At 42.7% G+C, this 26,345-nt stretch overlaps 1 protein-coding gene across 2 annotated transcripts in view; it reads right to left on the reverse strand.

Annotated features, from left to right (window-relative positions):
- The window catches only part of LOC103181263 (E3 ubiquitin-protein ligase HECW1), a 188,845-nt gene that overhangs the window by 37,343 nt on the left and 125,157 nt on the right, over nucleotides 1-26,345 (reverse strand). For both annotated transcript variants that reach the window (XM_042332011.1, XM_007897618.2), the window contains 9 exons: nucleotides 26,040-26,161; nucleotides 23,086-23,271; nucleotides 20,990-21,124; nucleotides 17,871-17,976; nucleotides 16,855-16,951; nucleotides 9,242-9,325; nucleotides 4,566-4,675; nucleotides 2,686-2,806; nucleotides 988-1,101 (listed from right to left, as the gene is read on the reverse strand). In XM_042332011.1, coding sequence (XP_042187945.1) covers nucleotides 988-1,101; nucleotides 2,686-2,806; nucleotides 4,566-4,675; nucleotides 9,242-9,325; nucleotides 16,855-16,951; nucleotides 17,871-17,976; nucleotides 20,990-21,124; nucleotides 23,086-23,271; nucleotides 26,040-26,161 — 1,075 coding nt within the window. The remainder of the gene's footprint in view (nucleotides 1-987; nucleotides 1,102-2,685; nucleotides 2,807-4,565; nucleotides 4,676-9,241; nucleotides 9,326-16,854; nucleotides 16,952-17,870; nucleotides 17,977-20,989; nucleotides 21,125-23,085; nucleotides 23,272-26,039; nucleotides 26,162-26,345) is intronic.

Below are 26,345 nucleotides of genomic sequence, written 5' to 3' on the forward strand. Positions count from 1 at the left end.
ACAGCAATGTCCCACAAACAGATCTTAACCCTGGTGGATTTGTCTGGATTTCACATTATAACGAGATCTACAAAGCACAGGCTATTGTCAGCACTCAATTGACCAAGAATTGGTGCAGTGAATGCAGATGCCACATATAACATTTTGTGTATTTTGACTGTTTGCTAAACTGTGTAATGGATCTGTGTGTGGGGGGATCACTCAGTGGGGTCGGCTGATGTCAGGCCATGAGGCGTGCGGGTGGAGAAAATGCGCTAACCAACCAGTTAGTCAGTGACACACACAGCTTCCTCTACCAACTGTGAGGAGACTCTACCAAATGGTCTTTCCTCGCTGAGAGGACCATCTGATTGAGCTGATGGGAGTGGATTTGGGGTGTAAAGCTGTGAGCTAATCTGCGCCATCTCGCTTTGCTCTGAAGCTCAAGAAAGGTGGCCCTCGAGGGAGGCCTGAGGCTGAGACTACACGGCTGGGACAGAAAACTGAGTGGAGTATCTTTAGAGATTGTCAGACTGGGGTCCTCTCCTCCCCCCATCCTATGTGTGTGTGTCTCTGTGGTTAAATGTGAGAGTATGAGAGAGTGTGTGTTGGTTGTCTGTGGGTGAGAGTGTGAGAGAGTGTGTGTGTGAGTGTGCGTGTACATAAACTGATCGATGAACCAAGTCTGACTCCGTGCCTGTCTGTGTCTAGCTGTTGCGCGAGCGGTCTGCTGTTACACTTTGATCGAAAACATCCAGAGGAAATAAGGCATTTAATTCCTAAGAGTTTACAACCTTTAACAAGTATAAAGGGGAATAATTGTATAATTGCAATAATTCTTTAATGAGTACTTCTAGTTCTTCTGTGTTGATTATTTTGGCAAGTTGACTGCTGCCTGGTTTAGATACTGTTAAACTGTGAGCATTGTGTGAAATTGTGATCTAAAGATGAATTGGAAAATGGCCCAGCTATTCCAGCCAGTAACAACAAAGCCGGATGACTCCTTACCCTTCTTCTCCTACAAATGTGACATACAGCTTGTTCCGCTGCAGATCTTTGCGTGAATAGGCCATCACCTGGTTGAAGGTGCCTTCCAGCAAGTGGTCCCGGCGTATAATTAACCTGAAGAGAACAGAGTGGAGTTACAGGGGGAATAAAGCAGTGAGTGCTGCTAGATTGGCAATTGAATGCCGCAGGACTGCTTTTCTTTACAAACAGCTTTGGGATTGTAACTGAAACAACATGTCAGCTATTTTAGGAAACCCCATATTCTTTTTCTTGGAAAATGAATGCACATTTTTGAATAGGGTTTGCTCACTTGTAAAGAAGGCCTCTTTAAAGGTGCTGTCTTTTAGTGAAAAGTGCTTCGGGCTGCAATGTGCCATTTGCTCCCGACAAAGTGAAGCACAAATGTTTGCCAAACAATTTTCTCCCAAAGTTAATGCTCCCTTCAGACCTCATTCTCATGTCTGTCAATTAGTATCAACAAGCACGCAGGATCCTTTTTGGAACATTCTGATCACATATTTTGCAGAAGATCAGTATTGTTTCATTGTTTATTTCAAATCTGTTTTTCTAAACTAAATGAACACCAGACTGTCTTCCTGAAAAGATTATTAGGGGTTTGTTCTTTCATTTGTTTACCAAGACATCTGGGTTGACAATGAAATACTACTAAAACACAAGGACACATTACTTATGTGTAATATCGCAAAGCAAAATGCTGGGTTTAATCAGTGTGTTTGGCACCTTGTCTTTCAGGGTACAACTTCAGACTGTATTTTTCTCAGATAGCTAGCTTCCTGGAGCATGTCTTTATAACACAGATAGACTCAATTCTTCTGAACTTAAGAAACCACCCAACAAAAAAGGAAAGTTGGGAAGTAAAGTATCACCACACCATTCCCTTGTCTACAAATCCACATTTTTTCTTCAGCCGGAACTCAGTGACTGGGCTGTCACCATCCTGCCTATTCTATCTGGAACTCCCTCCTGGATTCCCCCTGCCTTGCCGTCACTCTCCCCACCTTTAAAGCTCATCTTCGGACCTTTCTTTTTGACTGCACATTTGGTCACCTCTCTCCACCACCTCCCCTTTTCCTCAGGTTCCTACCTGATTGTGTGAAATGCTTCCAGAGGTGCTTCTAAAGTGAAAGGCACTTTATAAATGTAAAACTATTGTAGTTGTTATCATTGAGACCAAAATCGTACCATTGTACACTGTTCTATGTGACATTGGCAGAACAATAGTCTGACAGCAATCAAGAACATTTAGTGATTTTTGCTTAGAATTACATTGCCAGATGACAGCCGCAGTCTTTCCTGCCTGAGAGGCTTGTCACTGTGTCTCAGCTAACCTTTCACATTCCCTATTGTCACTGGGTCCTATAAGTGTCAGCTTTTCCTGTGGACACCAACAATGGGAAGTGACAATGATAGAAAGCCAAGTAGCGCTAAAAGTAAAGCAGGAGAGCGAGATAGAGACGCAAGTTGAAGAGGAAGGAAAAAGAGGAATAATACGAAAGTAAAAAAGAAGAGATCAAAAAGAATGCAGAGAAAAAAAATGAGTTTCATTTAATCCTGGCTTCAAAATAGATCTTTAGCTAGTTTTACACCTGATCTGGCTGCGGCTGTGGGTCTTGTACTCAGGGTCTATGTATTTAATGTGCTATGCTGTTGAGGGAATGCTAAACATATTATTCTTACTTGATTTTTCCTGGACCTTGCCCATACCCTTTGGCCTCAAGTTTCCTGTAGAAGTTTCTCAGTTTTGCTTCGAAGTCTCTCCGGTACGGTGCGGGAGCCCTCGCACTGGCACGCTGCATACCTGTCACAGTAAAACAGTGTCAGCAAGGACATCCCTGTAAGATTCACTGAGAACTGCAACACTTTATACAAACTTCTATAAGCTCACAGTTCAAGAAATACACCCCATCCTTCAGAATATCATAATAATATTCATTGCATTTGATATAGCACCTTAAACATTGAGGAGACATCGCAAAGCACTTCAAGGGATTTGACTGTAAAGTGCAGTGACTATTTTGTAGGCGAATTGTGACGAAAAGTATTACATTCAAATATTTTTACTGATGTTGAGCAGGTGATTTTATCTGTTCCCCCAGTATTGTACAAGCATAATTTTATGCACAAAGTGATTTTGTGACTACAATTCTACACAAATCTATCATCTCTTTTCTCAATTAAACAGAGTAAAATCTACTTGCTCTGATTTGGCACAGTTTCCTCATATTTCTTTCTTTGTTGTGAATCTGGGAATAATGATACAGCTTTGGGAGGTGACTTGCTCTTCGTTATATTTTATTCTTGGAGAAAATGCCTGACCATTAATGCTGGGAAAGGAACACACCAAAGCTCAGGTGTACACAACCCAGTGGAGAGTTAAGAGTTCTCTCCACTCCACCCCAACAGTGTGTTTCACACTGTTCTTGTACATTAGACCTTTGTGTCTCCAAAGAGTCTGTGTCTGGAGGCAACTGTGTCCAGTCTATGTCTGGAGGCAAATTAATAAGTTATAATGGAAAATTTTCCCGACACCAAATCTTCCAGGACCAGACTCAGAGTCAGATTCTCTGTTCTCTCTGGAGCGAGTGTTGAACTGAAAAGCCACAGCTCCAAGGTGAACAGCTGTTCACCCACAAACCTGGTTGCTGGACAGGTTTAGGTGCTCCGGGATGCTACCCCGCGTGTAGGGCGCTATATAAATGCAAGCTGTTGTTGTTATTGTTTAAATGGTGTAATGGAAAGAAGTAAAATACCCGGAACTCCCAAATCCAGGACTCCCTGTACATTACCAGACTCCGCATTCTTCAAAATAAAGAGGTTTCAGACCAACCTTCGAAAAGCAGAATGTGCTGCAGCAGAGTGTCAGTTTTCATTTCCAACTTACCTCTCGGAGAGTCATATTACCAGTTTATACCAAGTTAGAGGCACTACTGTAGACTACCGAAGCAGCGTAATTTGTTCAAATTTGGTCAGAATTAACAGGGATTTGTCCCGCTAGACTGGATTTTAAACTCAGATCCCAGAGGGGAAAATACATTCACTGACACTCTACCCTAACCAATCCTGTGAAACACTTTGAGACATCTTGGCGATGTGATAGGCGCTATATCAAATACACGGATCATTATTATAGTTTCTGTCTAGCAGCCCCTGTTGTCAAATCATCTCTCTTTTGTCTCAAAGCAGGTCTCAGATATTTTATTTGAGTGCGAGAAAAGAGAATTCTGTAACTTGAAGATGGGCTAGCAATAAGCTTCAAAACCCAAGATACATAATATAAAAAATAATAATTGTTGCATTTGATATAATCTGAGAAATACTAGCAGATGCTTCGAACAACTATGGTATTACACTGGCACTGGGAACACTCTATCCCCTTCTTGAGGTTATAATGATTTTTACAGATATTGCAATGTAAAATCCTTTTGGAACGCTCTGAAACGTACGCCAGCAACTCCCGTTACAAAAAACACAGGCAATCCTCACATCAGGATCAGATTTTACACAGTTTTAATTCCAAAAGCCAATTTGCACGGTTTATCCAGTTCAATACTGGTCACCTGGGGAGTTCTGAGGTGAGGAGCCGGGCGAACAGCGGGGAGAGTAGCTGTAGCCAGGGTGAAATGAAGCAGGCGGTGGAACGTGGGACATAATCTCATCTTCAAAGAGGCTGAAAGACAACAAAGCACGTTAAGTAAATGCCTGAGTGAGTTAGTAATCATTGTCAGGAAGGAGTTAGTAGTACAGAACAGTGATCTTGTTAATATTGTCAAAAGTATTTTCATTTCACTGAACAATCTGACATTTAAACTATAATCACAACAGAATTATACTTGGCACCAAGTTAAATCAAAAGCAGTGCAATAAAATGACTCCCTATTTGCTATTTATTATTTGTTTGCAAGCACACAATTCAATGGTACAAACATCATTGAAATGCATCATTGAGGCATTTGCACCTGATGTAAGTGATGCCCAACATATGGGGAGGGCTTCATAGAGCTGGTTGAGGCTCGAAGTCTGAGCTACACGTGGGTGGGGGAACGAGGGGTGGGAGGTAGTTGGGCTGAGGAAGGAGGGAGAGAAAGGTGACCAAGGCGATTGACATGCAAAAGTCTTTTAAGTTGTTTAGTTTTGAAAGACTTATTCATGAAGGAGATCCCACTTTAAACACCATTATGCAATGACTTTATAACACCCCCTGTATTCCAATATGCACACTGGTGCCCTGTTTACTTACAATCATCATTGCCTCAAACCTAATGATTACATCGTTCAGATGAGACATGCAGAGACACAAAGACAAAGAAATCTCACATTTCTCATTCCTTTCTCGAGAGGCTCATGTCCAAGATGCCTACTCTGGTTATCTACATGGCTTACTTCAGACGATGGGCCTTATGTTACTTGTTTGACACATGCTACACCAAGACACCTTATGGGTGTTATTCCAAGTGAAATTGTTCTCCAACTCAAGCTGAAAGATGGAATTTCCAGTACAGCAGCATATCGTCAGTGGAAATAAATATACTTTTAAAAATAAGCACAGGTCTTAAACTTGGAATGTGTGTTTCCCTGACTACCAGCACAGGAAAACAACGCAGTAACCAGCATTCATTTTTACAGTCACGTTTTTCTTAGCAGTAAAGAACAGAGAAAACAAAAACACTGTGGGGGCATTAAAAATGATTCTCGGAAAAGTGGAAAGTATTAGTCTCGGGAGACTCATAAAGTGAAATGGGCACTAGGTTCAAAGAACCCTGGTTCAAGATGTGACTGAGGTCAGGACACAAAACAGCTGAGAAGGCGGTGGATAAGCAATTTTGAAGATTTTTTAAAAAAATAATGGAGTTGGTGAGAAAATAAAAGCATCTTGTTGCCTTGCAGCCTTTGCATTAGGCCTACCCTGAACACCAGGTTTTGGTGACCCACTGATCTCAATGTACAGCTTTGATCTGAAGTGTGTCAGTTGTCTATATTGTAAGAAATGGTAACATACTGATGGTGGAGTGGCACAATGTATCCAAACCCAGAGCTTCTGCACCACTGATTGGCAGAACACAAGCTCATGCCCACAACTCATCAATCTCAGAAGGAGATTGAATCGGAGATCAGTTCTTGTTGCTTCAACTGATGTAATTCCGGGTTCATATTTGTGAATCCTTTGAGAATCCAGGTTGCGGTTCCCATCGTTGAGACCCGCCCCCTCCCCCAAGCACCAGGCAATGATTCACCCACTGATTCTTCCTCAGAGTCTGGCTATACTCTATTCAGCACCTGTAGCCACAGCCCATCTATGTCTGGGGTCTGGTTAGGTGGAGCGTCAATGTTGCAAACTACACCATTGGGCAGTTTAAGATCTTACCACAAAATCACTGCCATTTGTCAATGTAGGAAACCACTATTATTTATAATCAGTAAAAAGTGCATGGATAGCAAAGCCACTTAAATGTACAGAGCTCCCTTTCCTTTTAAAAGTGACAGCACACCCAAAACCAAGATGAATGGCTGTCAGTCCACTTGAGAGGTTTGTGTTGAAATGTGCTTTAAAAGCTTAGATCCAGGTTTCCACTGAGTCTTAGTCTGGAAGACTATTTTGTCTTAAAATTTGTAATCATGCAAAATAGTGAAACATGTTTAAATCTAGCATTAATTTAGAAGCTGGGTCTTTTTAAGAACTGTGTCAAATTGGCTTCTAAATTAAGGATGACTTGAAAATGTTTCCACAGCATTCCTACAGCCAAGACTAGGTGGAATGTTGGGCCTACTGTTTTGTTTCATTTGTGAAACCCGAGAATCCCATTAAATATTCCATCAGAAAAACAGGTAAAGTTATGGTACGAAACCAAAATGAGGTGTGACCTTTGCCACCACTCAGATTAGATAATGGGTAGGCTGTGTGTGCTGGAAGGGTGAGATCAAATGAGAGTCCAATGACACTGAATACTTAAGTGAAGTGCTGAGGGAGTGTTACATTGTTGGAGGTGCTGCCGTTAAACTGAGGTTTTGTCTGCTTGTTCACGTGAATCTTTAAGATCTCATGGCACTACCAGAAAAGAGAAGACCAACAATCTTTCAGAATGACTTCCAGTCATTCACATCATGGCCGTTTGTGGCACATTGCTTGTGGGCAATTTAACTTTTATATCCGCTTACAAATATGCAGTACATTTTGTGAAGTGCTTTGAGACATTTTTGCAATGTGGAAAATATCAAATGCAGGAATTATTATTATTATTAAATGGTCCAAATTGTCTTTTNCAAACAGCGTCCCCCAACCACCCCCACCTCATCAGTCTCCCCTGCTCCACTATTCACAAAATTCAAATAATTCAAAACTCTGCCGCTCCGCTTTACTCTTAGTAAGATCAGAGTTACATTCGGACACCAAAGTGCATTCAGCTAACACAAGCTTATCAAATCTCAATCTATCTGAAGCCTGGTTGGGATGTTCATGATTAAGAAAATCCACTTAACCAGTGGTTTCCACCAAACAGCTGTGAGTGACCTCTACTGGCTGACCTCGGGCAGATACCAGTTCACGAGACAACCAGGTCTTGTGCATACTGTTTATTATTTTACCACCTGTAATATAGTTTCAAATTGAAAAAAAACTCTTTAAGTGTGTGGAGAGGAAAAGTGTGTTCTTAAACTTGAGATACTGAATCACAACAGCATTGCCTTATGTCAGGCCTATTCACTTCTCGCTCAGGAAATCTACACTCATATTGAGGCAGGTGTGGATCAAGAACTTTTCTAGCACCTTATCATTTCAAGATCTCTCAAAGAGAAAGTAATTACTGTAGAGTGGAGTAGCTGTCTCTGCAAATAAATGCAGCTACTACTTTTGCAATAGCAAGGCCCCCAAAACAACCTTAACAACAACTATAATAACATTTAATAGAACACCTTTCACATTGGGAGGATGTCTCAAAGCACTTTACAGGATTTATTATAGTCTAGTGACTCTGTATTTTGTAGGCAAACACAGCAGTCAATTTGCACGCAGCCATGAAATGAGTAACACGTTTTATTTGGTGGATTGTTCGCCAGGACACTGGGAGAAACTCTCCACTTTTTAAATAGTGCCTTGGAAGTTTAAATGATTCAATTTGTTTACGTTGACAGAAGTTCACATTTGGTGGGTGATAAGACCCATTTTTATAATTTCATACCCTGTTGAAATATATCCACCTCAATAAAATGTGAAGCACATAAGTATTGTAGCAGGTCATTTAACACTGCAAGACATGATAGAAAACATAATTCAGGGCTACAGTAGATTATGTTGATGTTACACACTATCCATCACTGGTGTGATATGAATCAGTGTCGAGCCTGAGATTTCATGCAAGCCTGATACCACATTCCCACGTCCAGCAAGTATTACAAGCTTGTTAAAATTGAAAATTGAAAAATATCAATGGGGTTATAGCTGACACATCCTTCACTCCCCCTCATCCAAACAGGCAGCCAGCCAGGGCTTAGGAGAAGCTAGGATCAAGTTCTTGTCTGGAAATCCAATCAATGGTTCAGGTACATGATTTGACACTGGATAAAAAATATTTGAAATCAAACAAGAATACTAAGTAATGCAGAAAACAGATTTTTAGTCTTTCATGAGCTCTGATGCATTAAATTAAATATATACTTTATGCATCACTGCCAATGAGAATTCTGTTTCAATGACCAATGTTTGTTATGCAGCCAACATATTCTGAGACAGAGACAATAATTAGGTCACACTGTAGGCTAAAACCACAGTCACTGGCAGGATCACTGCATTGTTATTACAAACAGTACAGTTCTAATAGAATGGCAATTGAAAAGTTATCCTTTTATATATCTGCGCATCGTATATCTCTTCTTGAGTTCTGAAACTAGCTGGTGCTTACGGCACGGGCACAAGAACCTCCGCAAACATGAACTGCCAGTGACTGATCAGAATATCACAGTTTGGCCGGTGGTGAAAGCACCAGCACAGACTTTATCAGCCGAACAGTTGTTTTAAGTGCTGTAACATTCTATGATGCTAGTACATGTTGGACTTGTGACAATTCATAATGTGATACTTGAAATAATTAACCCAAGCAATGCATTATGAAACATTGCAAATTTAGGCCCATGTTCACAGACCTGACCTGCGAAAATGTAGGCCAATGTTCACAATTGTAGTGAAACGATATATTTAAGGCATCTGGGACAAATAAATTTATTATAAAAATGATTTCTTTACCTCAACAAAATAACTAAGTCTGCATCACAGGACAACTTTTCCAGACCAAGAGTTCCTTCTGTACGAATATAATGGATCTTCTCCCTAGATTAAACAACACAGAAATGTATAACTCATCTGAATGACTGTCTGAAAAAAATGATCAAGGAAAATAACTTAATCTAATGGGTCTCTTTCATATCCATTCCCTTCTTTTCTACTTACCTGTGGTCTCAGACTGGGAAAAAAATGAGTATTACTCAAACAGCAGTATTTTGCTAAGATGTTTTTGCTGCAATTTTCCCAATGATAGGCAACAGCCCAAACTCTGTTATATTTCTTTGTGGCTCAAGTATATGTAGGTAAATTCATAGAACATGATCAATTATGCTGTCTGATCTTACAGGCTAAAACTAGGTGGCATTTGGAGCCTCTGGAGGGGAAACTGGCTGAATTTCCTTCCCAACCTGCGTTGTTGATGCCAATTTTAGCATAGAATCATAGAGTTGTTCAACACAGAAGAATTGACTCCTAGTGCTGCCAGCTAACTGCAAGCTAACTCAGCACAAACTCAGCGTGAGACCTGGGATCTAGCTAGTTTGTGTGGCTCAGCAACTGGATAAACTCTCTGAGCCGTCACGGAAGCTATGTGTATATTTTTAAAGTGAAATTGACAGCAATTTAAACAATATGGGCAATTTCCCCTGTCGATGTTATTTACATTAGCGGTCTAATCCTTGGCTGTGGCGAGCCCTCGTGCTGCTTTACATCAGGATGCATCCGTACTAAAGGACGCCTGGTTTTCTATCTCGTCCTTTGATAAAAGAGAAGCATTAAATCAGGGTGGGAGCAATTCTAAGGTCACTCAAGAATGGAGGCAGGGGATGGTCATGCTCCACAGGACAGTGATATTAATCCTTGTACTTATTGTATTCTACATGGAATATAAATTAAAGCTGCTCCCCTTTTGTAGTTGTGGGAGTTTCAAAGTTAACCCCAAGATGGAACTAGGAGATACCACACAAGATGTACACTACTCTTCACCCTCTACATGCTCCCCCTTGGTGACGTCATCCGCAGACATGGGGTAAATTTCCACGTGTATGCGGATGATACCCAACTCTACCTCTCTGCCTCCACCCTGAACTCCAGGACTACTGAGGTCCTGACCAACTGCCTGTCCGACATCAAGTCCTGGACGAGGGCCAACTTCCTTCAACTCAACGTCAGCAAGACTGAAGCCCTCCTGATTGGCTCTCGCCAGCGCCTCCACACCTCAGGCGCTGGCAGCATCAGCCTCCATGGCTGTACACTCAACCTCACTAAGCCAGTCAGGAACCTGGGTGTCTTGTTTAACCCTGAACTGTCCTTTTTCCCCCACGTCCGCGCCATGACCGGCACTGCCTACCACCACCTCCGCAACATTGCTGGACTCCGCCATTGCCTCACCCCTCAGGCTGCAGAAACCCTCACCCACGCATTTGTCACCTCAAGGCCCAATTACGGGAACTCCCTCCTCCTTGTTGCCATACTTTTAGCTCCAGGCCAAAAGTGGAGTCAAAAGCCTGGTATTCACAACTTGGATTTGCAAAAAGATTCATGACTATTGAGTCCTGCTGGCAACGGCTGTGTATTACGCTGCTCGGGGGAAACTCCATTCTGACTTGATCTCCTTCCAGTCACATCAAGCCAGATCTGTCGTGTGCCAATGCCATGCACATCTGGTTATTGTCAAGATTCAATAATAATACAAATCCTTTGTGAATCCAGGTTGCAACTACTGCATTTTTGATGCTATAACCTTCATTATGCTTTCACTTTTATCACTCTGTCTCTAGCATGCTCACTTGTTCGCCTACAAATGCACAATAAATTCTGTGAAACGCTTTAGGATATCCTCTTAACAAGAAAGGTGCATCCACTTTCCAGTAAGCTTTTACATAATTTTCTCTTATGTAGTTAGTCCAATTGTGATTCTTCTAAGTCTCTTACCCTAGCTGAGAGCAGTTAACTCTACATAAGCCAGTGATAAAATGTGGGACGGTTCAGGACTATGTGATTTAGTTCCGAAACTAGACTGTTCATTTACTTATTCAGCCTCAAGTTGCTGTGAAATTGAAGCATTTACACAAGTGTCACAAAACTTGTTTATATTGAGTGTTAGGAATCTGTGTGCGAGAAGAGATTGCAGATATTGGTTGTCTTTCTAATATGTATTAAATAATTATATTCTCCTTCAGTACAAGTTTGGTGTATTGATTATTAATTCCATCAATTGTTAAATCTAAACTGTTTGCCTGTTTCCTGTATGAAACTGCTCTGCCCTGATGAGACTGTTCTAATATTTAAATATACACAAATAACATTTTGTAGCTCGGAGAACATGGTAATAAGGGTCAATGTAGTCCATCAAAGGAATTCTGATAGGGGTTGTGGAAGGTCAAAGGCAAGGAGCTTTTCAATGGAGTGTGAGAAGGAAACAATCAGTCTATGTCAACTTTCCATCACTTAATGATCTTAGTTACAGCTGAGCTAGTTACATCTGAGTGGAAAGCACTGTACTCCAGCCCAAAAGGAGAGGGTGGTTTAACTATCCATGAAGGGACTAGAATAGTCAGTGTTACTACATTTTGCCATAAAGTTGGAAAGTACGATATTGTTTTGTTCGGCTCACCTGCGTCCTGCAAAATAAAGCTCTGTTTTAATCTACAATACATCTAACGATTATTGCATTTTTACAAAGTCGACCCAATCGTATTCTGCTTTCCGATTTTGATGCTCTGCTCTTTTAATGGAAAAAGACAAACTTCTTATCTATAATTTCTTCAATCAAAATCCTCAATTACTAAAAGAACACCACAAAATAGTGCATCAAAGAAATTTAGAGAAATGGAAACAAGACATTTGGAAATTTCAAACCTCCAAAGGCATTGCAAAAAAAATCATTTGGTAATCATTCTGGAATGATAAATCTGTCTGGGATCTTGTATGGACCTTCCTGATTCTGACATCTCTTATAAAATTAAAACAGCTCTTTTTTTCTTAAATTATTTATACATTTTTGATTTACATCCATTTCTCTCCCACCACAGACTTTACTGAAGATTGTAAAGAGACAAAAGATGAGATGCATTAAAATGTAGTGCTTATGTGACACCAAGAATTGGTTTTAAAAAACTCTAGATCTTGGAGGAAGGACGAATGTGTGATGTAACAACTTCCAAAGTCTTCACAAGATCACATCACAAGAGAGGTTTGGATGAAGAAGATCCTTTGGTCATCTGATCCAATTCCACCCTCCCATCACAGCATCAAGCTGCTTCTTAAATGAGTCCAGAATCCTGGCCTCAAGGACCCTAGTTGGTAGCCCATTCCAGTTGTTAATTACCTTCTAGATAAAAGCTGCTTTCTGATGGCTGTCTTGAAACTGTCCTTGACTACTGCCTGGCATATCTGGAAGTATTATTCTGAGTTTATTTTCTCAAACCAATTTAAAATCTTATATACCTCTACAAGATCTCTTTTGATATAATAATAATAATCCTTGCACTTGATATGCCTTATCATGTTTTCAATATGTCTCTTTTCAAGGTTGAAGAGCCCAACAACAACAAATTGCATTAACACAGCGTCTTTCACGTCAGGAGGACATCCCAAAGCACTGGACATTAAAGGTTTTGCACCCGAGCTGGAGGTTGTATTCAGGTGGTGGCCAAGGGGGAGGTGGGGAGGGGGGCTGTGGTCGTGTGATGTTACAGATGACTGAAGGCGCAGTCAAACAGGTAGATATTCAGATCGAACTTGAAGGAGATGAGGGAAGGGGCAAGGCAAAGGGATGGAGTTCCAGAGAATGGCTACAGAAAGGCTGAAAGCTCAACCACTGGTGGTGGGGTGGGCAGAGGTCATGAAGTAGGCAAATGTCTGCCGAACGGAGGAGTAGGCAGGTTACTAGGATTTAAGAAGATCGAAAAGCTAGGGTTGGGCAAAACCATGGTGGGATTTAAAAATGAGGATGAGGAGCCAGTGGAGCTGGGCGAGGGCAAGGGTGATAGGCTTGTGGAGCCTTGTGCGGGAAAGGACATGAGCTGCAGTGTTCTCGATGGTCTGCAGCTTGTGGAGCGAAGAGGTGGAAAGTCTGGCAAGCAAAGAGTTGGTGTAGTCTAGGATCTCGGCGGCCTGAGGGGAGAGGTAGTGTCAGAGCCAGGTGATGATGTGGAGGTGGGAGGAGAAATCTGAATAGGTCAGATCACGGATGTGATTCCATACTGGAATCCCTCTGACTCACTCCCTCTCTATTGTCAAAGAGCACCTCAAAACTTACCTCTTTGAGTATGCTTTCGCCTTGATTACGGAAACTTCCTCCTCATCGGCCTTCCCAACTCTTCCCTTCACAAGTGCAGATCATCCAAAACTCTGCAGCTCTATACTCTTGTGCACCAGGCTCCGTGACCCCATCACTCCCACCCTCGCCCGACTCCACTGGCTCCCCATCTCTCAGAGGATCCAATTCAAGATCCTCGTCCTCATTTTCAAGGCAATCCATGGCCTTGCCCCCTCCTACATCTCTGACCTGCTGACTCCCTACTGACCTGCCCGCTCCCTCCATTCAGCGGACTCCGGTCTGCTCCATGTCTCCCGCCCGACCTGCCCTAGCATCGGCGGCTGGGCTTTCAGCCTCTCTGCCCCCACACACTGGAACTCCATCCCACAATTCCTTCACCTCAATTCCTCCATTGCCTCCTTCAAGGCCGGTCTCAAGACCTTCGGTCGCCCTCCCACCTCTCTGCCTTCCCTCACCCCTACCCCACCCCTCCCCCATGCTCGGGTCCCGATCCCTGACTATCTAGCGCTTTAGGACATCCTCCCGATGTGAAAGGCGCTCTATAAATGTCATTTTGTTGTTGTTGTCATCTTTCCCCTCCCCACTCTCTGGCCTAGGTGCCCAGCTAGCAGTGTAAAATGCTTTGAGACACCCACCTGATGTGAAAGATGTTACATAAATATAAATTGTATGATTTGGGGATGATCCTCAGTTCTGTCCTCAGTCCTCTTCTCGGGCCTAGACTTACAATGTGTTGAGTGACCAGACTGTATGCAGTATTCTATGTGCAGCAGAACTTGAGTATGGCTTCTGGGCATCTGAACTTAACTGAATTGGCTATAATGACGAGGATCCTGTATCTCTTGTTTATTGCTGCCTCACACTATTTCAGACACTGAGCAATGAGACAACTCGTGAAATGGAAAAGAACGAGTTAACAGTAGCAGACAGTGCTGGTTTGAATTCACATGAACAGGAGGCTGAGGGTAATTCAGTGCGTAGCTTGTGTTGTACATTACGGTAAAACCTTAGCTCAGTGGTTAGAGCATTCGCCTTGGAAGCAAGACACCTGGGTTCAATTCCAGCAGGGCAAAACCTTGGGCAAGCTTCCTTACTCCACACGCCTAATAATAATCCCTCCAAAACAAAACAATAATAAATTGGTCATTTTCAATCCACGACTGCTTGTGGGACATTGCTGTGCGCAATTGGCTATCGCGTTTTTCCCACAAATATATGGTCAATTCACTTAACAGTATATTCTGTGAAGCGCTTTGAGATGTCTAGACGATGTGAAAAGCGCTATATCAAACGCAAGGATTATTATTATTATTAAACCACTGCATTAAAACAGCAGTGTTTAAGGGAAAATCAGATGAAACCAAGATTAATTTATTCTGTTCCCCGTAAGCAAATAAATCCTCCTTTTCCCCAGCTGAGCTGCTTCTTCCCTTTAAAAGCATTCCTTTTACCCAGAGCACTCAATCTACCAACGAGTGATTTGTTCCTACAACATTTACAGTGGCTTTTTGGCCCCGAGGTTTACAATTTCATCAACTTGAACAGATAGCTATTCAAATAAATCACTGTTTATACAGCAACTATCACACACTTTGGATATTTTATCAGCACTTACTATTAGACTCCCATAACCTTGGAGTAATCATGCAGAATTTTGATGCTAACATAAAAGCAACTTCGCAAGACTGTTGCATGATTTGTTGAAATTGTCAAATGCTATATGTTTTTACACATTGCCCGAATTCTTCTTTAATGATATAAATGACAGCAATCCTGATCAATGAGGAGACCTAATTCACTGAGATGAGCATCAGAACATTTCTCTCTCTCCCATTACACTGCTCCCAACCCCACCTCACATACACCTATGAAAAGAATGGCAGGTCAAATGCTACCTGTCATGCTACAGATGACACTAAGAGGGGTCTTTTTTGGGCACCAGGGAATACATGAAGAAATACATCACCATCCTTCAGAGTATCCATACAAGACTGAGATTTCCACGTATGATTAATAATAATAATATGCTATGATGGCAATAGTGAAGTTCAGTGGTTAGAGCACTCGCTTCGCAAGTGAGACGACCCAGGTTCAATTCCCAGGCGAGGCAAAACTTTAGGCAAGTTTCCTTACTCCGCTATGTTTACCTAGTAGTAAGTAGGAACCGGTTTTAGTCAATTGGTGGAATCGATAACCAAGGATTATAATTCCTCAAAAAAAAATAGTTTATTATAATAATAATAACTATTTGTTGTGGATTGAGTAACCAATCCATGACATCTGTATAGGCAGCCTCGCCCCCTCTCTTGCCTCCTTCAAGATCCATTTCAAGACCCTCCTCTTCGGTCACCCTCCTTCCCCCCTGCCCTCCACCTCGGGTCCAAAACACTGATTGTCCAGCGCCTTGGGACGTCCTACCAACGTGAAAGGCGGTATACAAATGTAATTTTGTTGTTGTTGCGGGACATGCTGTGTGCAATTGGCTGCCGCGTTTCGCCCACGAAATATACAGTCAATTCACTTTACAGTGTATTCTGTGAAGCACTTTGAGACGTATTATAATAGGAACGAGACCCATTTCCCTCACCTACAGCCTTTAACCTGGTAAACTGAGTAACTCAAATAAATAACTGAGGCCTATAGTGCAGGCACCACTTAGGTTGAAAAGAACAGAAGCAAAAACAAGGTAAATTAAGTCGTGGCTAAGTGATGGTAGACTCAGCTTGGCAACATTTGTTTCTGCCAATTTCTTCCCTTACTTTGCTGAGGGAATTAATTCTTGCTGGAGCTCCCTGGTTGTTTCCTCAACTGCTTTATTTTTCAATGAAAATCCAAAACCCAGGTAATGATTTTCAACCCAGATTTTAAAAAAAAGGAGGAATCAAAATCACAAATAAAGCTTACCGCACAGTCCAACAGACTGAAGCTGTGGAAAGTGGCTGAACAGAGGTTGGTATTTCAGGGTTTAATGCATACACTTTAATCAGTGACTTCAGTCGGACCCTGTTATAATGCTCACTCCGGGATAGTGCGGGAATGTTTTATAGCAGGTGTACACTGTGGACCCACGGTATATCAGAAGCACAGTACACTTATGGCTTCTGGTGTTGACTGACTGGCAAGAGATGACGTCAGAGTGACCTGATGACTTAGAAGCACTATCTGTCAGCCATTTTTTTGTTATAACACAGAGTTAGGGTTTAGTAACAGGGTCTGACTGCTCAAGCCCCACAAAGTGACCCAGTGAACTGGAAATCAAGCCTGACCTCAGACTAATGAAACGTGCATTTACCTGAGCGTGTGATTCCTGCCTAGGCTAGTCTGTCGCTCTTGAAGCATTTCAAATATGTTCGGCTGCCGCAAGAAGGCTACGATCTTGTCATTGTACGCTGCAATTAGAAAGGCAGAATTACAGCTGCGGGGTTGTACAGTTGTACTTATCAAAGCCATTCCTTCCAAATGCTTCCCACAGTCATCTCAAGTTGATCACTCATGCTGGATGTGATTTCACCAATGCTGGTAACTCATCCAAATAGTTAGTCTTCATGTGTGCGAGTTCAGACACTGTATGTTGGCAGGTTCTATTCTCACCAGCAAGAATCAATGAACTGCAATCAGGTGCAGAAACCTGCTGCTTTTTCCTTATCTAGTTCAGACCAATTGTGATACCCCTGCAGCTGCTAGCTGAGATTGAGGAACACATGAAATTCTCTGGCAAAGTCTGTTAATGTAACTACAAGCAGAGAATAAATATACAGTGAAACTGATAACTCACCATCCCAAGGGAAATAGCTTAATTACTACTTATCAGAGTTGTCTAACTGAGTCTAGTTATTCTAGTTATTAACTAGTCTAGTTATTCAAAGTACAGTATGTCAAAAGTCAACGTGAGTGACTAGTTATATGTCTACTTATCTCAGGGCATGTTATTAGAGTTTCACTGTATGCTTGTTACCAAAAGTTGGTAAAAGATCTGGCAAGTAGAGAACAATCCCTATGTTTCTGCAGTACTGGGTTACCTTCCAATCTTTAAAATACTCAAAGGTGGATGAAATGTGATCAGTGGAGACTGCCAATGAAGTTGGAAGCACAAACATTAAAAAAAAAGCCCCATAGTTACTTGCATAAATGTTCACAAGTACTTCTTAAAAACAAGAAATAACATTTGTCAATAAGGGTGTTAGAATGGAATAGGGATGATCATTGAATTGTTTAATGACATGATTTGGTTTTACTCCTTTGTCTTTTGGAGAGTCCTAAACCTAGCCTTAACCCAAATGTCAATAACAATGGCAATTCATTCCTTACCCACTGGCACTACATCATGTTGGTACTGGCTTCGAATGGCGGCCACCAGTGTGTTCGAGGGCCGAGCCAGCATTGAGGATCCCCGCACACGTGAGACATCAGAAGCCTGCAAAACCAATGCATGAAGAGCATTAAACTACAGCCGAAAGCCTTACCCACACCCTCCTTACCTCCAGGCTTCACTTCCTCAATGCAATCTTTGTCAGCCTTCCCAGTCTACCAGCCACATCTCATCCAAAATTCAGCCACTCGCATCCTTATTCACACTCAGCTTTGTCTAACCATCACCCTGTCCTCACCAGGCTCCACCGTCTTCCAGTAATTCAGTTTAATGATCCTGCTGTGCGCAATTGGCTGCTGCGTTTCACCCACAAAATATACAGTCAATTCACTTTACGGTATATTCTGTGAACTGCTTTGAGAAGTCTCGAAGCTATATCAAATGCAAGGATTATTATTATTATCCTCACTTATAATTACCTGCACATCCTTTCCCCTTCCTGTCTCTGTGACCTTTCCCCAGCCTCCCTTCCAGCTTGCCTCCTGTGCTTGGCAAAGTTGAGCACCCTGTGTGTTCCTCATTCTGCCTGCCCTACAATCCACCTATCTGCTTAAATCTGCTCCCCCTGGCTCCTTCTCTATCTGTTTCTAAAAGACCTCTGAAAATCTACCTCTTCAATCCACAGCAACAACATGTATTTATATAGTGCCTCACACAGAGTAGTGCTTCAGAACACTTTATGGTGCCTACACCAATACCTGCCACCTGCTCCACACCTGGCACTGACTCTGTAAAGCGTTTTGAGACTTTGCCCTTTGTGAAAGGTTCTGTATAAATGCAAGCTGTAGTTGTTTGTCTCTTTTGGTACTAAATATAAGTTTGGAACCCCAAACCCACAGGATTGCTACCTAGCAGGCTTCTGATCAGCACAGACCATGTATTTCCAAGGTTGATTGATTAAAGGTAATAAAATGGCCTTTTCAAAATTTCTTCCCTCTCTACCACAGGTGCAGACGCTGCTGGTTCTATTTGACTGTATTACCCACTTTCTGGTAAGCTGTGGACTGACTAAGCATCATCAGGCAAACACAGGAATGTAGAACAGCAGAGACCTCTGACCAAACCCCACGTTCCTGCCTGATCGTTTTCAAAATAAAAAATAAAAATAATGTCTGGAAAGAAATTCAAATTGAAACATAAAATTGTCTGTAGTTTAAATCTCTTTCTTTTTATCACATCAGAGCTCAATCCCATTCTCAGATGATGTCCACACACACACGCATACATACTTTTTATTTTCCTTACATATTTATTTAATTATTGGCTCTTATCTTTTTAACATCCCAAATCATATTGCCCTTCAATCTTGTTTATCTAATGAGAACAAGCTCAACTGATCTGAGCCTAAAACCGAGTCACGTGTTTGTAATCTGGCCTAAGTCAGTCTTGTCAAATTTAGGTTTCTGGCCAGTATTTGTGCTCACCTTAGAAACTTATAATTCATTTAGGCAACTGCCTAGATAAGAAGAATATGATAAAATATTTTTATCGCAATATGCATTCGGTTGCATTGGTATGTCTTAAGCTTATTCTAATAGTCTTGATTGAATATAAATCCACCTGAATCTCACAGACCCTCCTTAGAATTGCCATTGTGAATCCCACTCTGCTCTCAACAGCAAGAGAATCTAAAGCAGAATCTGTTCACATCTAAAGCAGAAACCTAATCCCCAAAGCAGTTTTTTGGGGGTCAGCTGAATGTCTGACACACATGGAAACCCATCACCATGCTGAAGAGTATCCAAACCAAACAATTGAAAGTTTCACATGTGCGTGTAGATTTCCATTTGTCTGGAATGCTGCATGCACTCTCTCCTGGAGGGATGTACCACCTTGTTTCTGGAAAGCACAGGCTGATAAGAGCCAAGGCTTGAGGACCCCAGAATGTGTGTTTTGTGCTTTGGTGTTTAACCAGTTAAAACAACATAATTTGCAATTGACTGTCTACAACAACAACAACAACAAAAAGATTACATTTATAGAGTGCCTTTCACGTCAGGAGGACGTCCCAAAGCGCTGAACAGTTAGGTGCCGGGGCCCAAGCATGGGGGAGGGGTGGTGTAGGGGTGAGGGAAGGCGGAGAGGTGGGAGGGAGACCAAAGGCACGGTCGAAGAGAAGGGTTCTTGAGTCTGGCCTTTAAGGATGCAAGGGAGGAAGCGAGGAGAAGGGACTATGGGATGGAGTTCCAGAGTGTGGGGGCAGAGAGGCTGAAAGCCCGGCCACTGATGGTAGGGCGGGTCGGGCGGGAGACATGGAGCAGACCGGAGCCCGCTGAATGGAGGAAGCGGGCAGGTTGCTAGGGAATCAGCAGCTCAGAGAGGTAGGAGGGGGCAAGGCCATGGATGGCCTTAAAGGTGAGGACGAGGATCTTGAACTCGATCCTTTGGGGGATGGGGAGCCAGTGGAGTTGGGTGAAGGTGGGAGTGATGGGGTCACGGAGCCTGGTGCGTGAGAGTACATGAGCTGCAGAGTTTTGGATGATCTGCAGCTTATGAAGGGAGCTTCCTGCTTGTCCCCTGCTAGCAAGCTTCCTGCTTGTCCAGCTAGGACCACCTTATCCAATAGGGCTTTGGTTTGCAGGGTTAACAAGGGTTGAGTGAGTGACTGGTGTACCCATCCATATTGATTTGATTCCGGGCAGGGTGAAACATTGGACAAGTTTCCTTACTCCACATGCCTCCACAAATATTATTTATTTATTTTTTGAAGGGATTATTTTCCCTGGAAAAGCGTACTGCCAATCGACTAACAACCGGATTCCTACTTAGTGCCAGGTAAATAGAGGCGTGTGGAGTAAGGAAACTTGCCTAACGTTTCGCTCTGCCGGGAATCGAACCCAAGTGAGGTTGCGAGGTGAGTGCTCTAACCAATGTGGTACAGGATATTAGGTTCAGTTCACTTGTGAATGAGACAATGTAACAGTCATGCTCCCATGCTTCAGATAAACTGTGTTGTTTTAACTCTGCAGAGCCATTAACATTATACCCAATTGACATTGGAGCATCATCTTACAAATCCTTCAGTCTACAATGCTGTGAATCGCTAGGATACACTCACCTCCCCTGCACTGTAACTGCGTAGCCGCTGGAGGTGTTGCCTGTGTGTTAGGTGGTTTGGCAGACGACCGTTCTGAAGTGGAAGCCTAGGATCAATAAATGTTGTGGCTCGACTGTTGTGATCCACAAAAAAGGACTGCAACAGAGAATACTTTTATCAAAAGAGTGGCATTCTTAGCTTACAACTCGGCACGTTACATTCATTCAGATGTGTTACACAACATAGAAACGGATCGTGTTTAAAAAAAATACAACAGTATCATTTCTAAGCCATTTTAATACTGGATATCAAATGCATTTCAGGGAAGGGTGCTCTGCATGGTTGAACCTTCATGATAGCATGCACATATAATAATACTAATGCTTACATTTGATACAGCATCCTTTACATCAGGAGGGTGTCACAAAGTGCTTCACAGGATATATTATAAAGTGGAGGGACTGTATATTTTGTGGGCAAACATAGCAACAAATTTGTACACATCAATGTCCCACAAACAACCACACATTTTATTTGGGGATTGTTGGCCAGGATACTGGGGGAATGGAATGTATAGATCTTATTTATGGATTGTGCTAATCATGTGCAAATGCATGTGTAAATAGGGAATTATTGCTGCCCATAAGTATTTAATTAACAACCAATGAAAAAGATTCCAGATTCGCTTCGATTTTTTTACATGGGTTGTAAGTTACCTAATTGAAAGAACCTGCAAGGCCTTATTTCCATTCTGTCCCCAAACTCCATCCTTTGCCCTGTGTCTCTTGTCCTGCCCCTCTTCCCACCTTTAAAGCCAGTGTTAAGATCTTTCTTTTTGACTATCCTTTTGGTCACCTCCCCACCATGCTTCATCATCTTCAGCTCCCCAACATCAGTTCAGGCTCCCAGTTAGCTTTGTGCACTGTTTTGAAACTTCCTCCTGACATGAAAGGACCTTGTATAAATGTAAAATTATTGTTGTTGCCTACGTCACATGCCACTGGAGGCTTTGAGCTGAAATCTTTAACATCACTTGGCCATTCCCAAAGCATAAATATACAATATCTATTTCACAAGAGTCAAAGTACATTCTCATTTGTAAAATGTTTATGTGTATGTTGGTATATCTATATATAAGAACTAAAAGATTTTGTGGATATGTTTGTAGGTTTGTGTATTTAGCAGCTGGTTTCGGTGCATTTGTATGTAAAGCTGTGTGTGTGAAACCAAAGTACAATACAATTTACATTTATTTAGCACCTTCCATGTTGGGAGGAGGTCTCAAAGAGCTTGACACTACTGGCTGATCACCAGAGTTGGGGGGGGTTGAAGCTGAAAAGGGTGGGGAGGGGAAAAGATGCCCAAAAGTGTGTTCAAACAGGTATACTTTCAGGCAGACTTGGAAAGTGTAGAGGGAGGCAGTGAGTTTGAGGGAATCTATTGTACGTGTGAGGTTGGTTTGTATATATTTAACAATAATCTCTTTATTTGATATAGGTCTTTCACTTCAGGAGGATGTCCCAAAGCTCTTCATGGAATATACTGTAAAGTGCAGTGACTATGTTTCTTTTGTGGGGATGAATTTGTGCATTTGTATGTGTCTTGAATCGAGAGGATGTAAGTGAGGTTATGTAGGTGCTCATGTGTGAATATGTAGCTGCATGTTTATGTGAAACGATGGGAATATTGATCTATGTGTGAGCACATGTATGCAGATGATATTGGGTTTCTTTCTTTTGAGAATCCTAGGTGAAGGTTGTGAAATTATTGATAGTGATGGACTGAAAGTGAAGTGTTGAAAAATATGCTTTTCACAGTGTCACAAAAATGTGGAGTAGACTGTCCAAAAAGCCCATACTGTTGTTTGTTTCTTACACCCTATCAATTGGCACACACCTGAAGATGGGCGGATGAGAAGAGGCGTGTTAGCTGCTTAGAAGCTATTTTGCTGACTGGCTTCTACAGCAAAATTGCAGCAGAACACAATAGCATGGTAACTAAAATCTATCATTCAATTACTGACACTGAACTGAAGGCATAAGCCAATTCTACTCCTGACGTTTGGAATTTCGTGCTTTTCCCCATTTCTAGAAAGCCTAGAAGATCACTCTTCTCACCTTGCCCTGAGGATCTGTCTTTATCTCCCAACCTCGAGGCAGCTCCAATTGCGTATCTGCAAACATGTTCATGAAATTCACCAAGTCCCTGTTGTGCTGATACCGTTCAAAGTTCCGAGCATCCCTACGGATCTTGAGTGTCATATGTTTCAAGCAAGTACTATTGGTAAACATTCGATAGGCACTCTGCGAATGGAGAAAGAGGAGCTGAGGGCAGCTACAGAAACAACAACTAAAAAAGGGAAATTCCATGGTAAGTAAATTCATTGGGCATGAAAAATGTAATATGTGATAATTATCACATCATATACTGCATTTTCACCTCTTATGGAATTCAGGAAATCTGCCTGTAGCACCAAAATATTTTTGTCTCAGCATGAAATTACTGCTAGGATTTATTGAGTAAATAATGTAGATCAGTATTACATAAATAATGTGGATCAGTGTTAAAGGGATCTACTCAGTTTATTCATTTTGCTATTTGAGACGTGCTCTGTTCCATTTAGTTAATTACACCAATTTCCCATAGCCTCTGTCAGGAAACTGGACGAGGCAAACAGCCGGTAATCATTTCTCAATGACTGCATTTGTGATAATTGAAAAACAGTCGCAGGACTGAGGCAGAAAGTACGTAACTAATCTCGTTGGCAAATGAATCCATAAGAGCACAGATCAGAAAGTAAGTTGTGGCCTTTTTGTCAAGACTTGTTCTGGATCTGATTGTCAGAAGAGGGAGACAGTGGTTTTACTTGATCAAATTGATGGCCCTGGATTATTAAACATTTAGAAATGTGAAATGTAAAGCACTGTGCAACATACTTTGTTCTGGCAGAGGTTCTGTCTGCCTGTTCTTCAGATGGATGTAAAGATGCCATCGCACTCTTTGAAAAAGAAAAGTTTCTCTCTTTGCCTCCAGATTAACTGGTCATTCCTAGTTGTGTTTGGCACCTTGCCAGCATAGTTGCCTGTGAATTTACTTACAAAAGCATTCACTAAACATGACAGTAATTGCTGTAAAGGGTTTTGCAATGTCTCCACAAGATAAGCCACTATAAAATGCAAGAAAAGTTTTTTGTTTTGTTATACTATTGCATTCATTTATCAATTTGTTTTCTTCACCTGTGTCCGACAGAAGCATTTGTATATGACTAAAAGTTATGTCTTTGCGAGTTTGTAATTTAGTCTTTCCCTCTCTTTGCCATTTGGTCACCCAGCTCCCCCTCCTTTGCCCACTACTGGCTGATGTCATCGACCAGTCCCTCTCCTCCCGATCAGTCCCTGCCTCCCTCAAAACTGCTGTTATCACCCACCTTTTGAAAAAACTCTCCCTAGATCCCTCAAACCCCAGCCACTACCGCCTATTTCTAACCTGCCCTTCCTCTCAAAAGTCCTAGAACGCGTTGTTGCCAAACAACTTCGCACACACCTCTCCTCCCACTCCCTCTTCGAACCCCTCCAGTCCGGTTTCCGCCCTCCCCACAGTACAGAGACTGCGCCCACAGTACAGAGACTGCACTTGTGAAAGTCACAAACGACATCCTCTCTATGTGTGACCAGGGATCGATCCCTCTGCCTCCTTGTCCTTCTGGACCTCTCCGCCACGTTTGACACAGTCGATCACGCCATCCTCCTCCACCGCCTTTCCTCCGTCATCCACCTCAGTGGGACTGCACTCGCCTGGTTCGAGTCCTACCTCACAAACCGCCAGCAGTACATCTGCACAAACGGCTTCTCCTCCCGCTCTCACCCAGTTACCTGTGGGGTACCCCAAGGATCCATCCTTGGCCCCCTCCTCTTTCTGATCTATATGCTCCCTCTTGGGATGTCATCCGCAGACATGGGGTACATTTCCACATGTACACGGACGACACCCAACTCCACTTTTCCACTTCACTTTGCGACCCCCCAGTCCCCTGATGTTCTATCAGTCTGCCTGTCAGATCTCAGGGGCTGGATGAGCACAAATTTCCTTCAGCTGAATGTTGACAAGACGGAAGCCATACACTTTGGCTCTCTCTCACCTCCTCTACCTACCTGACCTCCCCCTAAAACTCTCCAAACCCATTCAACCTATGCGTCAGGTTCGACCCCCAATTATCCTTCCTCCCCCACATCCTGTCCCTCATCAGCACCGCTTTCTTCCACCTCCGACGCATCGCCCTCCTCCGCCAATAACTCTCCCAAAAGCCGCTGAAACCCTGGTTCATGCCTTTGTCACCTCTCGGCTGGACTACTCTAATGCCCTCTCACCGGTCTCCCATCCACTTCCAGTGCCTTGGGACGTCCTCCCGACGTGAAAGGCGCTCAATAAATGGAATCTTGTTGTTGTTGTTGTTCCATCCATAAAATCCAACTCATTCAGAACTCTGCCGCCCGCATTCTCACCGCACGAACCTCCGCTCCCCGATCCCCCAGTCCTTGCCAGACGGCACTGGCTGCCTGTCTCAGAGAGGATGGATTTCAAGATCCTCACCCTTGTATTCAAATCCCTTCACTCCTCTGCACCCCCCTACCTCTCTGACCTCCTCTTTCCTCAAAACAGTACCCGTTGCCTTCATTCCTCCGGGTCTGGCCTCCTCCTCGTCCCCCGAGTCCTCCTCTCCACCCTCGGCGGCCGTGCCTTCAGCCACTATGCCCCGAGGGTCTGGAACTGCCTTCCTCACTCCCTTCGTCTCACTCCCTCCCTTCCCGTTTTCAGGTTTCTGCTGAAGACCTTTCTTTTTGACCATGCCTTTGGTCACCTTCCTCCCCCTCCCCCTGGCTCGGCCCCGGGATCCGTTACTGAAAAGCACTCTGAGACGCCGTCCAGCGGGGAGGGCGCTATATAAATCCAAGTTGTCGTTGTTTCTCAGTTTCCCATTGGACACTCAAATGATGCACATTGATAGGTTTCCGCGTGTGTTAGACACTGGGCTGACCAAAACAAAGAGGGTTAAAGAATGTATTGTACTTACATTGTTTGAGTGGAGCACAGTGAAGAACTCTGGGTTTGTGATAAACTTAACAGTGGGAGACTGCAATAACATGTTGATTTTCTGCGAATTCACTGGGGACATGGAGCCATCTCGCCGCAGTTCTGGTAAAATTGAAGAGAAAGAAATTTGGTAAGCAGACCATCACAAATGGTGACTGTACATTTAGCAAATGCGCAATCTGGGCTGCACAGGTACGCACATTTAACAGACATAGATAAGAGTTTAAATCAAGTCAGGTACAGTTAACACACAACTTTCATGATAGTTCAGACCAAATATACATTT

Source organism: Callorhinchus milii, unplaced genomic scaffold, assembly GCF_018977255.1.
Source record: "Callorhinchus milii isolate IMCB2004 unplaced genomic scaffold, IMCB_Cmil_1.0 Scaffold2, whole genome shotgun sequence".
Taxonomy (NCBI): domain Eukaryota; kingdom Metazoa; phylum Chordata; class Chondrichthyes; order Chimaeriformes; family Callorhinchidae; genus Callorhinchus; species Callorhinchus milii.